The sequence below is a fragment of the Hemiscyllium ocellatum genome, chromosome 1 (assembly GCF_020745735.1).
Source record: "Hemiscyllium ocellatum isolate sHemOce1 chromosome 1, sHemOce1.pat.X.cur, whole genome shotgun sequence".
Classification (NCBI taxonomy): domain Eukaryota; kingdom Metazoa; phylum Chordata; class Chondrichthyes; order Orectolobiformes; family Hemiscylliidae; genus Hemiscyllium; species Hemiscyllium ocellatum.
In genome coordinates, this window is record NC_083401.1 from 60596753 (window position 1) to 60611971 (window position 15219).

Genomic DNA, 15219 nt, shown 5'->3' on the forward strand with positions numbered 1-15219 from the left:
GTTAAGATCCCTAGAAATACGTGCAACCAGAATTACCATCCTGCCAAAAGGTTAATGTTACAAAAAGAAGAACTAGATTGTAGTTCTTGAGCTCAGGATTGAGTGTAGACATAAAACAGCTTCAACACACCGCTGTTCCCCTCTGTCTCAGGATTGCTGCAGTGCTCCAGTGAGATCAACACAAGCTGGAAGAACAACACCTCATTTTCTGTTTGGGGACTGTACAGTCTTCAAGGCTCAACACAAAGTGTAACAGAGTTTAGAGCATGAACACCTACCTACATTGCCATTACCCACTCCCACTTCCAGGTCTTGATTCTTTTGTATCATGAGTTTGAATGTGTTCAATTCTTTTACTTCATACTTCATTTGAAGATCTTCCCCATGTCACCATGTGCTCTATCATCGGTTGGACATTGATATACTATTCTCTGCTTCCTGTACTTCTGGTTCCAAGCAGCATTGGAAAAACTGAAGACTGTTTTCTAATGTATGCTTAAAGGAGTGTGGCAGGGACATGAATATAATCTGTTCCTATTACTAATCAGGTACTTTGGACTATTGGCTTTTTGAAATTTATGGAACTTAAAAGGATGCAAAACATTGTGTTTTTGGTGATTATTATCAATTTTTAAATTTTATATTTCTGTCTCTATCTTGTCACCAGAACTTAAGACTAGAAGACATAGGAACAGAATTAGGCCATACAGGCCCCACCATTCGATCATACCTGATAGATTTCTCAACCCATTCTCCTGCCTTCTTTGTGTGACCTTTGATCCCCTTACCAATCAAGAACCTATCCATCTCCGTCTTTAATACTTGGCCTCTGTAGCTTTCTGTAGCAATGAGTTCCACAGATTCACCATCTGTGGAAATTCCTCCTCATCTCAGTTCAACAGGGCCCTTTTGAATTGAGGCTGTGCTCTCAGGACCTAGTCTCTCCTACTGGTGGAAACAGCTTCTCCAGGTCTGCTCAATCCAGACCTCTCAACATTCTATAAGTTTCAATGAAATCCTTCCTCATCCTTCCTCATCCTTCAAAACTCCATCGAATACAGACCCAGAGTCCTCAACTGCTTCTCATATGACAAGCCCTTCATCACTGAGATCATTCTTATAAACCTCCTCTGAACCCCCTCCAAGACCCGTACATCCTTCCTTAGATAAAACTGCTCACAATATTCCAAATACATTCTGATCAGAGCCTTATACAGCCTCAGCAGTACATTCCTGCTATTGTCTAGAAATTAGTGGTAACATTGCATTTGCCTTCCTAACAGCCAATTAACCTGCATGTTAACCTTAAGAGAATCCTGAACTAGGACTGCCAAGTCCCCTTGTGTTTCAGATTTCCAAAGTCTTTCCCAATTTAGTAAGTAGTCTATGCCTCTATTCATCCTACCAAAGTGCATAACCTCACTTTCCTACATTATATTTCATCTGCTACTTTATTGTCCACTCTCCTCGTCTGTCCAAGTCCTTCTGCAGCCTCCCCACTTCCTTAACACTACCTACCCATCCAGATATCTTCATGTCATTGCAAACTTAGTAACAATGCCCTCCATTCCTTCCTCCAGATCGTTAATGTGTAATGTGAATCATTGTGGTCCCAACATTCACCCTTGTTGAACTCCATTAGTCACTGGCTGCCATCCTGAAAAAAGATCACTTTATCCCTATCCTCTGCCTTCTGCCAGTCGGCCAACCCATTATCCATGCCAGTACCTTGCCCTAGCACCATGACCTTTTACCTTATTTAGCAGCTTCCTTTCTGGAAATCCAAACAGATCATGTCCACTGGCTCACCTTTGACTAACTTGCTTGTTACTTCCTCAAAGAATTCCTGCAGATTTGTCAAGCCTGACATTCCCTTGACAAAGCCATGATGACTTAACCCAATTTTACTTCCAAATACTCTGCAATCTCATCATTAATAATGAACTCTAAAATCTTACCAATGACCTAGGTCAGGCTAACTAGCCTATAATTTCCTGTCTTCTACCTCCCTCCTTTCTTAAACAGTGGTCTTATATTGGCCATTTTCTAGGACTATGGGATCTTCCTGACTCCAGTTCCTTCCCCTGGAAGATCACCTCCAAAACCTCCACAATATCCTCCACAATATTTCTTTCAGAATTCTGAGGTCTAGGCCATCTGATCCTTTTATCCACTTTCAGATCTTTGAGCTTCCTCCAGCAACTTCTCCTTAGTGATGGCCACTGCTCTGACTTTCTTGAAGTTCTGATATGCTACTGGTGTCTTCCACCATGAAAACTGATGTAAAGTACATATTCAGTTCCTCCGCCACTATTTTGATCCCTGCTACTACTTCTCCAACCTCATTCTTTTAGCAGTCCAATCTTGTTTCTCTCTTATCTTATAGATATTAATAAAAACCTCTTTCAATCTTCTTTTATATTAATAGCTAGCTTACTCTCATATTTAATCTTCTCCAAACACTGCCCCACCCCGCCCCTTTGCTTTTTAAGTTGGCCTCTTGTTAGTTTTTAAAGGCTTGCCAACTTCTAGCTTCCCTTGTCTGCCACTGTTGCCTCTTTCCCCCCTTAGTATGTTTCTTCTTCCTTGGGATGAATAGACAAATAAATAGTAGTCTCTTTCTGTGCTATAAAAGTCTATAAGTAATGGTAAAGAATGAAGAAGATAGCTCATTGGGCAGATCAGTGGCAAATGGAATTTAACCCAGAGAAGAGTGAGATAATGTGCTTGATGGGGCTAACAACTATGAAGATATGAAAAAAAATAGAAACACTCAGCATTTCTGGCAGCATCTCTGGAGAGAAATCAGAGTTAACATTTCAGATCCAAAGACTCATCTTCAGAATCAGTAGGACTTTGGAACATGCTGAATCCTAGAGGGACCTTGGTGTGAATATCCACAGATGCCTGAAGGTGGCAGTGCATGTAGATATCATGGTTAAGAAGGCATGTGAGATAGTTACCTTTATTAGAGGAGGCAAAGAATACAAGAGCAGGAAGGTTATTCTGGAACTGTATACAGTGCTGGTTAGGCCACAGTTCTGGACACATAGCCTCCAGGGCTATGGCTGACAGCTGGAAAAAGGAATTAGCGTGGTCAGATCTTTATGATTGGCTTTCTTTTGTGCTGTAAATGTCTATGAGTCTCTGCATTTAAGGGAACCTATATAAAGACAAAAATGTAAATGACAGAGAGGATTTGTTGGTCGGGTGTTAAATGAAATAGGGTGGGAGGAGGCTCATATGCAGGAGGAGCACAGGCACTGTCACAGACCAGTTGGACTGTATAGTCTCTTTTTGTGCTATAAATTCTATGTAACCACATTGGGACAAATATTTGATAGGAATCAACTGCACTTGGACCATTGAGTAATAATTTTGTCATGTATCACAACATGCATCCATCCAGCTGAAAATCCAACTGCTCACAACTGTCTTGTTTTCTAAACCTGAGCTAATGTCATATACATGTGGCCTTTGCCCCTTTTGTTCCACGAGCTTAACTTTTTTCAGATATTTTTGGAAGTACACATACTCAACATGCACAGCATATATTCTCATGTATCATGTAACTCATTTTATCTTTAAACTCAATCAAGTTTGTCATCCATGATTTGTCTTTAACAAATATGGCTTTTATTTATTATTCCATGTTTCTCCAATTAGGAATTAATTTATTCCAAGGTTACTAAAAGCATTCCCATCACTGATTCTAAATGACTGGCCTAGAGCTGTCAGGCACATCCTTCTCCTCCTTTTTGCATGAAGAGCTATATCTAACTCCTTCGTTATCTATTTTTTGGTTAGACAGTTGTACCATGGCATCTTCCTTGATTATTATAGGTTTGACAAAGTCCTGTTCTCATGGCGTACATCAACAATGTCTTCTGACTCCAATTATAGATCCCCAAGCTGTTTGCTAATTGGCTGAATTGCTCCTTTGGTACCAGTTAATATGCACCTTTGGATTTACTTTAATGTTATTTGTGTAATGTCTCTTTCCTTCTCTTATTTGTGTTTGTTTCTCTTCTTTCTCTTTTGTCTCTGCAAGTTTTATATTAAGCTGGGTTCTTCATTGTGTTAACAAAGTTCTCAGTGTCACTTTAGCCCCCTGTCATCCAGACAGCTCCAACTCTTTCCCTTCCTTTTTGTGGGAATCAATACAACTATACCTGAATCATTTCTTTCAATGTTTTCCCTTGCTCCATAACATTTCTACCTGGCCCAGATCTCTTGTCAGTTTGCTGAAATTAGCCCACCTCCGTTCAAGTACTTTTTATTCTAAACTGTTCTTAGTCCTGTTTGTGTCGGGAACTAATTCCTTGAGTTTCTTTTGGCAGCCAATCCTGTCTTATTTTTAGCTCCTGTCCTTTATCTCACTGACTCCAGGCAGGTGACTGATTTCAGATCTTGAAATGAAATCTAGCGGATAAAATCAGCTGAACTTCTCAAGCTTTCAGAATCCTAGGTCATCTCTCACTTCCCATACACTAATCCTAAGTTTTTTTAAATCAACCCGTTCAGACATGATAACAAAACTTGAACCTGGACCTCCTGCCACAGAGGTAGGGACACTACCACCGTGCCACAAGAGCCCATATCTCCCGTATTTACCCTTTTTTTTGCTGAAACTCCAATGACAGGGGCAGTATAATTTCCCTTTGTCTGGCTGGTCTTGTGCTAAAAACTTATTTTTCCTACCTTTGTTGGAATCTCTGCTAAACTTGCTTCCTAATAGAAATTAGGTGGAACCAGAATTCAACCCAAGCCTTAACTACCCCATGATATTCAACATTATTGTGCTAACACTCAACAGTGCTGTAGCATCTGTTGGTAAATTTTCAATGAAAATTAATTTCAAAACTAACTCCAAGTGACAAATATCAGTTGAAGCCAGCAGTACAAACAGGACTGAGATATGACTTGTTTCTCCTGCTTGCTGAGCATAAAAGGCACCAAAGGATACATATTGTTGTTACATGTTATGGAGACAAAGTGTGCCATTTTTTATTTCCCAAAGTACACATTGGGTGAAATTTGTGTGCAAATTTAGCTTGACCATTACAGTGTTGTGTTTAAATAAGAGAAAGGATCTCTCATTACAATGGATCTTTTAAAGAAAGCATTTCCTCCCTGATATCTGGCATTTTAGATAACATTCTCTCAGGACATTTAAAGTAATCTGAGGCATATTTTGCCAATGACATCTGAACATGTCCTCAGTCCACAATGCCATTTCATCATGGAGACAAATAGCTACTAATTCATTGCATGCTTGGTTGCGACTCATTATTTGAAACTGAACAGCTGTTGCATTTGCCTAAGGTTTTCTAGATTCATTGAGCATATTCTTAGATGTTACATCCCATGCATGACATCCTGCCTCCAAACTCCCCTATTCCCAATAAGTGAAGTTTTTCAAAGAAACTATTAAAGAAAATAATTTCCCCTTGATATTTTCCCCTGCTTGTCTCATAGTATCTATAAAACTTGTGCTTAATAGTTGGAGAGTCTAGGACACCCCTGAAGAGTTGACAAATATAAAGTACCATGTAAATATCAGTACATTCATAACATTAACTTAGAAATGATAGTAATGTGGTTTATCAGTATATCTTAACAAAGTGTAAATGGCTGGCTTACAGATCTGAAGGTCAGTTGATTCATTTTTATCCATTTCTATTCCAACAAGAAATGGACTCCCACAATTTGTAGGAAACATGATGATATCTTTGACCCAAAATAGGTGAAGCCCATTTCTGGTGTCTATACAGTGTGTGCTGAGCACTTTCAGCACATAGCTATTTATTGGACCCCATTGTGGCTCTGGCTGTTTTCTATTGTTAGTCTCATAGGTGATGGGCCAGAGTTCAAACCTTCATACGGCTTACAATGAAACTCTGTTCACTGGGCATTCAGTGTATCTGGATCCTGGATTTTTTTTTGTAATTGATTTCTGCTAGGCTCCCAGAAGAGATACAGCGAAATATTACATTGAATGTTGAGTACAGAAGTGAGCAATTTGACACATCTTGTCCATGTTCAGTGGAATGTGAGGGGCATGAGTTGGCATGGGGATATAAAGGAGTCTCAGAAAGTTAAGTCAGTATTCTAGCCAATCCACCTGAGCACTTGCCTGTCTCTGTGACTGTCTCAGATCTGCTTTCTGAGGGGGTCTAACTCCATCTGACACCCATCACAATTGACCAGGCTTCCTAATGGTATGAGAGTCATCAGAATGGAAAGAAGGTAGGGAAATTTACTAAAATTTAAATTATGATGAGTACTTGGTGTGACCTGAGTATCTGGATTTTTATTATGAAATAAAGAACTTTCTTCCCTGATCCTTAGAGAGTCTTAGAGAGAATTGTAAGGGATAGGATTTATGAACATCTGGATAGGAATAATGTGATCAAGGATAGTCAGCATGATTTTGTGAAGGGCAGGTTGTGCCTCACAAATCTTATTGAATTCTTTAAGAAGGTGGCACGGTGGCACAGTGGTTAGCACTGCTGCCTCACAGCGCCAGGGACCTGGGTTCAATTCCCGCCTCAGGCGACTGACTGTGTGGAGTTTGCACGTTCTCCCCGTGTCTGCGTGGGTTTCCTCCGGGTGCTCCGGTTTCCTCCCACAGTCACAAAGATGTGCGGGTCAGGTGAATTGGCCATGCTAAATTGCCCGTAGTGTTAGGTAAGGGGTATATGTATGGGTGGGTTGCGCTTCGGCGGGTCGGTGTGGACTTGTTGGGCCGAAGGGCCTGTTTCCACACTGTAAGTAATCTAATCTAAAAAAAGGTGACTACGGAGGTCGACGAGGGTAAAGCGGTAGATGTGGTGTATATGGCGTTTGATAAGGTTCCCCATGGGAGGCTACTGCAAAAAATATGGAGGTATGGCATTGAGGATGCTTTAGAGGTTTGGATTAGGAATTGGCTGGCTGGAAGAAGACAGAGGGTAGTAGTTGATGGTAAAGGTTCATCTTGGAGTGCAGTTACTAGCAGTGTTCCGCAAGGATCTGTTTTGGGACCATTGCTGTTTGTCATTTTATAAATGACCTGGAGGAGGGGCTAGAAGGTTGGGTGAGCAAGTTTGCGGATGATACGAAAGTTGATGGAGTCGTTGACGGTGAGGAAGGATGTGGCAGGTGACAGCGGGATATAGATAAGCTGCAGAGCTGAGCAGAAAGGTGGCAAATGGAGTTCAATGTAGGTAAGTGTGAAGTGATTCACTTTGGTAAGAGTAACAAGAAGATGGAGTACTGGGCTAATGGTCGGATACTTGGTAGTGTGGATGAGCAGAGGGATCTTGATGTCCATGTACACAGATCTCTGAAAGTTGCCACCCAGGTAAATAGTGCTGTGAAGAAGGCATACGGCGTACTGGCTTTTATTGGTAGAGGAATTGAGTTCCGGAGTCCTGAGGTCATGTTGCAATTGTATAAGACTCTGGTGCGGCTGCATCTGGAGTATTGTGTGCAGTTTTGGTCACCATACTGTGGGAAGGATGTGGAGGCACTGGAACGGGTGCAAAGGAGGTTTACCAGGATGTTGCCTGGTATGGTAGGAAGATTGTATGAGGAAAGGCTGAGGCACTTGGGGCTGTTTTCATTGGAGAAAAGAAGGTTTAGGGGTGACTTGATAGAGGTGTACAAGATGATTAGGGGTTTAGATAGGGTTGACCATGAGAACCTTTTTCCACGTATGGAATCAGATATTACGAGGGGGCATATTTTTAAATTAAGGGAAGGTAGGTATAGGACAGATGTTAGGGGTAGGTTCTTTACTCAGCGAGTCGTGAGTTCATGGAATGCCCTGCTAGTAGCAGTGGTGGACTCTCCCTCTTTATGGGCATTTAAACGGGCATTGGATAGGCATATAGAGGATTCCTGATGAAGGGCTTATGCCCGAAACGTCGAATTTCCTGTTCCTTGGATGCTGCCTGACCTGCTGTGCTTTTCCAGCAACACATTTTCAGATACGGAGGATAGTGGGCTAGTGTAGGTTAGGTGAGCTTGGGTCGGCGCAACATCGAGGGCCAAAGGGCCTGTTCTGCACTGAATTTTTCTGTGTTCTATGTTCTATGTTCTATCCATCTTTCAAAATACAAATTAAAGTTATGTCTTTTTGACCGCAGTTGAGCTAAGTGAGCCTGGGCTAGATCACAGGGAGGGGAAAAAAAAATCGCAGGGCTTTGGTTCACCTTCTGAATTTTGTAACCTGCTGGAAATTGTTAGTATGTGAACAATGAGTAGGAACGTTGTTGACTTTGGCTTTAATGTCCTCCGCTGTCAAGCCACTGTAGCATTCAGTTAGCTTGCTGTTTAAGGGAAGCTAATTGGATAATCAAGTGGATCTCAGCTGGCACCCTTGATATGATACTGCACCCTGAGTGAGTGTAGCAGGTGTAGAAATAAGAAAGGTCAAAAATAGAGGCAGTAAATACTGGAACTTTTATAAGATGGAAAATCTAGAATCATTTACTTTGAATATTCAGTCATTGAAGGGGATTTTGTGCTGATTATCAATAGGGCTATGGGACATAGATACCTAATATAACAGGAGAAAAATAAATGAATAAGAAATACCAAGCAGATCAGAAGTGATTTGCAAAGGTGATGGATTAAAATAATCAGCTCTTGCTTAAAAAAATTTCATTCTGAGTCTACAAAGTCTCACTACATGATGAATTCATTTGTTTCTATGCCAACTAACCTGGTGTCAGGAAGTGAATAGTTAAGGAGACTCCTGTGTGCTTGTTAAATATAGTAGGATAATCTAGAAACTAATCTCCTCTTATGCTCAATGGGAGGGCTGAGAAACATACGGCTTTGTATGCTAAATCGATTAAGTTAATTTACTTTCATGTTTATTCATCCCAATAAATGAAAAAATAAACCTGAGATTCACCTCTCTTCAGTATAAGATTCCATTGGCAGGGGTTAGAAAAGACATCCATTGATCCATCCAAATTTGCCCCATCTCAAACCAGATAGTCATCCATCTTGTGTGTCTGATGGACTCTCAGTGGGGTTTCTATCTGAAGGAAATATTTGCGTACAAAGATGTAAAATGTTATTGGACTGTGACATTAAAGGAGAAACTGCAGCCCAACCAAAAATGGAATGTTTCCAATTGAAGGACTCAGTTGACACAAAAGACCAAGGCAGACGTGCAGACCTAGCTTAGAGTGAGAAGATGCACCTACCAGTTCCTTTATCTCCACAAGGAGAATATTGTCATTTACCAAATATGACCACCACTTTCCACATGGCAGAATCAGTAAATAGCAACACAAGGATCAAGCTGGCAAAACTGCATCTTATTTTCCACTTGAGGATCCTGCAGCCTGCAGAACTCAATACCAGTTTCATTAATTGTAGGGCCTGACCACTTTTTCCCAAATGACTACCCTAATCCCACAGATTAGGTCTTGTCATCATATGGGCTGCTACCACAACCAACCCATTGTCAGCTACTAATGACCCCTATTAGCAGCTATGATTTTCCCAGGCTGACCTTTGCCCAGTCCTTTGTTTGCCCAACTGTGCTTCTCTCTCTTTGGGTTCATCTCTACCTCTTGTCAATTCCTCCGTCCTCCCTCCACCCCATCTTCAGTACATATACCAACATTTTTCTAGCTCTAGTCAGCTCTGAAGAAAGATCGCTGAACTCAAATCTCTAACTCTGTCTTCTCTCCACGGATACTGCCAGACCTGAGTTTTTCCAATAATATCTGTTTAATTTCAGACCTTTCAGCTACCCCAGCTTTGAATGGACAGTTTTCCTCGTCCTCCTTGAATCATTTTGTGTTGTTTGTTTATTTTTTTGAAGGGGATCTGTTATTGGGTTTAAATAGAACTTTGGTGAAACTACATCAACTAAACATTACCTACAAAGGCACTGTAACTGAAACATCGACACAGCCAGTACATTAATGGGGGGCAAGCTATCTGTGAGTAAAAAATGAGGTCTGCAGATGCTGGAGATCACAGCTGCAAATGTGTTGCTGGTCAAAGCACAGCAGGCCAGGCAGCATCTCAGGAATAGAGAATTCGACGTTTCGAGCATAAGCCCTTCAAGCTATCTGTATTTGCTTTGCATAAAATCTCGTGCTACTTGTCAGGTTAATGATGAAATTTGATATAAAGTACCTGAATATATTTCATGACTGCAGTGTTACAAAAGAGAAGAAACCCATATCAACCATATCTCATCCAATGCCTTAGCCAGGTTACTATCTATAACCTCTATTGTTCAATTAACCTGGTAATAATTGAGGACAATTAGCTCCAGGTTAGCAAAGAGGCAATTTCAAAACTTAAGCCATCTGCTACAAGGACACAAACTGCAATGTAGGACTGCCATTGGCAATCAATGTGCAAGCAGGCTGAGTAATTACACAGTGCTGAAATTTTGCTTCCCTAATAGCAGTTTCAAATTTAGAGTTTAACTCGGTAGTGTCCGCAGTTCTAATAAGTGTCCTGCCTGAAATATCAACTCTGCTGCTCTTCTGATAATACTTGACCTGCTGTGCTTTTTCCAGCTTTACATTTTATCGACTCTGACTTGCCTCTGCAGTCCTCACTATCTCCACAGCTATTTCCTCCTTGTAATACATTTACATTTACATGCCATGAATATATATTAAAATGAAAATGTTTATAATTATGTCCTTATGATAAAGTCAGCTGTGTACAAGAGTCTCAAGGCACGCAGTTCATTTTCATTTAGGGGGACATGCATCGTCAGTGTTGTGCTCTTATGTCCTGAGGTTACTGTTTTTCTTATAGTGTTCTGTTGTATGTGGGAAGGCAGAAGGAGAATGACAGCTTATATGGATGTTGGGATCAACAAGGGCTAATACGTAGTGAGGGGTGAGGGTAAGGAGTGGGATCTGGAGAATTAGACAGTGGAAGAAGTTTGGATAAATAGGCAGAGATTGGGCTCAGAGACATGGAGGAGGCAAGTAGGAAGGTTTTGGAAATCTGGAGGTTGTGATGGTTAGTTGAAACAATCAAGATAAGAAAATTAAGTGCAAAAAGGACTGTGATAATAATGCTCACATGTAAACCCATCTCAGATTATTATTTGGCAGATTCTTTACAGGGCTTTGAGTTCATATGCAATATTTCATCTGCTTTGAGTTCATCTGCTGAAAGTGAGATTCAACAATGTCCTTTACAATGTATAGAAGGGAACAGTCAAGTCCAGCTTTGTCCTATGCAGTGGAGTCTACATCCAATGGAGAGTGGATACTAATGTGAATGTTCAATAAATGAAGAATGAGGGGTTCTTGTAATGCAGTGGTAGTGGGAGACCTGGGTTCACAGTTGAAAAGTGTGGTGCTGGAAAAACACAGCAGGCCAGGCAGCATCCGAGGAGCAGGAGAATCACGTTTCGGGCATAAGCCTTTCTTCAGGAATGAGTTCATGTCCCACCTGCTCCAGAATAACATCTCTGAACAGGTTGATTAGAAAAGTAGGTTAACAAAAAAATGAGCACAAAACAACATTTTTTCCACCTGAATGAAATGCCCCAGTCCCCTGTAACCATCAATCATAAAAAAGCAAATTACTGCAGATGCTGGAATCTGAACTGAAAGCAACAACTGGAGCTCACAGTGAGTCAGGCAGCATCCATAGAGAGAAAGCCAGCTAATGTTTCAAGTCTGATGAAGAGTCATCCAGACTCAAAATTTTAGCTTGCCTTCTCTCCATGGATGCTGCCTGGCTCACTGTGAGCTCTGGCATTTTTTTGTTTTCAGTCCATCAGTCATGAGGTGTGTTAATCCACTTAGCTCTGATTAAACTAACCTCAATAAATGACCACGATATACACATGAATAATTTGAAATTAACATAATGTGAAATATTTACAAATGAGATTTAAATTTGAAAAATACCATCCCACCTTTGTGCTCTCAGCAAATCTTGTCAGTGCTATGGAGTTGGTCAGTAAAATTATGGCTATGATGCAGAACCTCCCTGTTCATTCAGGAAGCTCTTTAACAGCCTGTTCAGAGCTGTAATGTTTTCAGCTGACAGAGGGCTTTACATGAACTGGACATTGAGCTGAAAAGTCTCCTCAACTAACTACCAAACTTGCCTCTGGCGCACATTGCTAGCATTTGAAATTTGAATTGGAATCTCTTGGCAATCTGAAAAAAGCAAGTAAACAAACCATTTCCTGTTCCACTGTTGGAAATAGCACAGTATGGTTAAAAATCCATTTACTATTTTTTAGCTGATGATTCTTTTAATGCATTTTTTCAGCCTTTACAATCAAAACATTTTAACTATGGAGAGTTTACATAGATGCTTCTCAATTTAAATGATACTGTCACACTTACAAACATTGTAAATCTTTTAATGGTAATATTTGTTATAGAAAGAATTTTCCCACATTCTGAGATCCCCCATATTGGCTGCTTGTTCACAATAGAAAATTCTATTTTCCAATTAAATTGCTCCTTAGAATAGCTCTTCAGTAAGATGAATGGATCATTTCTCACAAGATAATACGGTTAACATTTTACTTAAATTTGCAATCATTGGAATAACTCTGCTTAAAACTGTAGCATATAATGAAATGTTTGTTTGTATACTCTATATCTTGACTGCTAACATTTTATGTGAAGATAGTAAAGTAGCAAAACATAGACGATTAGTCTCATTGGAATACTGGTCTCATTTATCAAGGTATGCTTAATCAGTTCAAAAAGATCCCCAGTATATTTTTTGACCAAAATACTGGCATATTGTAAGTCAATCACAAAGGGTTACATCCAATGCCTGTTTGGCTAAGTTTAAGCTGCCTCAAGGTTTTGGAGTATTTTTGTCGAGAGCCCTAGGGTTTGTTGCCACGTTAATTACCTACTGTACCCCATGCTGTGTCACATCCAGTTCTGAATCTCTTCTACCACACTCTGTTCCCAAAATAACTCACCAATCCACGGATATCCCAGAATTTACCACCATTTCTTGTTTCTGCACCATCTTCAAAAGCTTTTTGGGCACCAAGACAAACACTTTCAGGTCTGAGTTTGCCCTCATAGTTCCTGGCATTTGGCCGAGACATTGCAGACAGGGGGTATTGACTCCCTGCTGAGCAGACAGGGACCTGGAGGTCCTGCTGGATAGGTGGTGCGATGTCAGGATTCCTTCGTCACCGAGGACCAGCAGTGAAAGGTGCAGCACCATACTGTGCCAGCTTGGTCCGAGGCTGCCATCCAGACTAAAACAGTCTTAGCCATCTGGTGGGATGCACAGCAGTGTAAGAAGAAGGCCAGTGACTTTCTCCACCCCACTAGCACAAGTACCAGCATCTTCTCTCCAATACCTCACAATTATTGCAACTTCGCTGCTGTACCAACTCCCACCAAGACTCATGCTCTATCACTTCCACTATCACCTCCAACATCTTTCCTCCCTCACTGTTTCCCACCCCAATCCCTGTACCACTAATCCTGCATGCCCTTTGCACTGCCTATTCACCCGCTTGGAACTCCGTATCTGCACCGAAACTCACAGCTGTGCCACCCACTTTCATCTCCCTTAATACCTGCCCTTCTCTCATTCCAGGAGGCAAACAGCCCAGGATAGGTCAGAAAGAGACAAAATGGGTGGTAGGCTGTCCAACTTTCAGTTCCTTACTCCTGACGTGGAGAGCATCCCGACTCTAACCTCCCTGAGTGGCTAGCTGACTGATTCTGAGCCCCTGGAGCAAGCACAAATTTGCCACGTACTTGCTCTGACATCTGCACTGAGTTTTCTAAATGTCTAGCTTGATTGGTGAGTTTGATAAGATGGAAAGCTGAATATTAATGAAACAGGCTAGGCTTTTAATAAAGTGGTAAACAAGTTCTCGCTGTTTGAGACATATTTTTACAATCTCTTGGTAGAATAATATCACCAGTTCAGAATTCCTGGAGGTTGCACATGTCATCAGCATACACTTATTGCTAAGCCAGTGATACCTGCACTACCATGGTCATGTTCATTGGATGGATGATGGCCATATGCCAATGACCTTCTGTCCAGTGAACTAGCCTCTGGGTCTCATTCTCCAAAATGTCCATACCTTCTTCACGGCATCGTCTGTGGGCAAGATGCAAAAATGGCAGACATTAACACTGATTCACAACATATTTGTTATTTTAGAAAAACAATTGCAATGGATAATTATGAATTGCCAACACTTTTATTTAATTCCTCTCTGTCCAGAGGGAAGGTTGCCAAATATGGAAGATGCATATGGTGAAAGGTTCAGACGGACTTGGTATTCAGATTACAGGAGGTCGGGGATCCAAACGTTCACCCCATGGCATCATCGTTACATGTGTTGAAGAAGGAGGAGCAGCACAAAGGTAAGCTTTAGTATCAAGACAATAGCAAATATGTCGCAGTGCTTCACAAAATGACCCAGTGTTACTTAGTAGTTACCCGTTCTGAAACATGCACAAAATAATCAAGAACTTCATATCAAAGCTAGTTTTGCATTTTATTACAGCTCCAGTTTGTTAAATAATTTGACATAAAAATAGAAACAGCTAGAAAAGCATCTGTGCAGAGAAATCAGAGTTAATGCTTCAGGTCCAATGACCCTTCCTCAGCAAAATACCTGTGGCCTGGTAAAATGATCTCGATCAAAGCCTGTAATTATGTTCTTCATCCTCTTACCTCCACCAATCAAGCCACCACCCTGCCAGTTCTGAGGAAGGATCACTGGACCCAAAATGTTAGCTCTGATTTCTCTCCACCGATTCTGCCAGACCTGCTGAGCTTTTCTAGCAATTTCTGTTTTTGTTTCTGATTTACAGCATCTGCAGTTCTTCCCAATTAATATAATTTTAACGCCTTCCTAGGTAGAATTTTACAGCTGGGAGGAGTGGGAGATGATAAAATAGTGGGAATTGTGTCAGGATAACTCCCTGATGCGCTGCTACTGGAGTGAGGGGACTGATTGCAGCGTGAGGGCCTGGTTGATGGAGGCAGGTGGAAGATGAACATAATTAAAAGCCCTTGTAGAGATAATTTTACTAGGTCACTGCTATTCTGCTGACAGCATAGTGAACACCATCAGATTGAAAGATTGCCACACTAATAGAGGCAGCCTCCCTGTAACTCAAGGAACCATCAAAGCAGAGACTGAACTTCCCAATGAGAAGGACTGAATGACCTCCCTCTGAATTGTAATTTTTCTGTACATCAAATTAATCAATA

The 15219-nt window shown here is 41.0% G+C and overlaps 1 protein-coding gene across 4 annotated transcripts in view; it reads left to right on the forward strand.

Moving 5' to 3' along the window:
- pdzd2 (PDZ domain containing 2) overlaps positions 1-15219 on the forward strand; it is a 379487-nt gene that overhangs the window by 170943 nt on the left and 193325 nt on the right. For all 4 annotated transcript variants that reach the window (XM_060856701.1, XM_060856926.1, XM_060856854.1 and 1 more), the window contains exon 3: positions 14221-14363. In XM_060856701.1, the coding sequence (XP_060712684.1) occupies positions 14221-14363 (143 nt within the window). The remainder of the gene's footprint in view (positions 1-14220; positions 14364-15219) is intronic.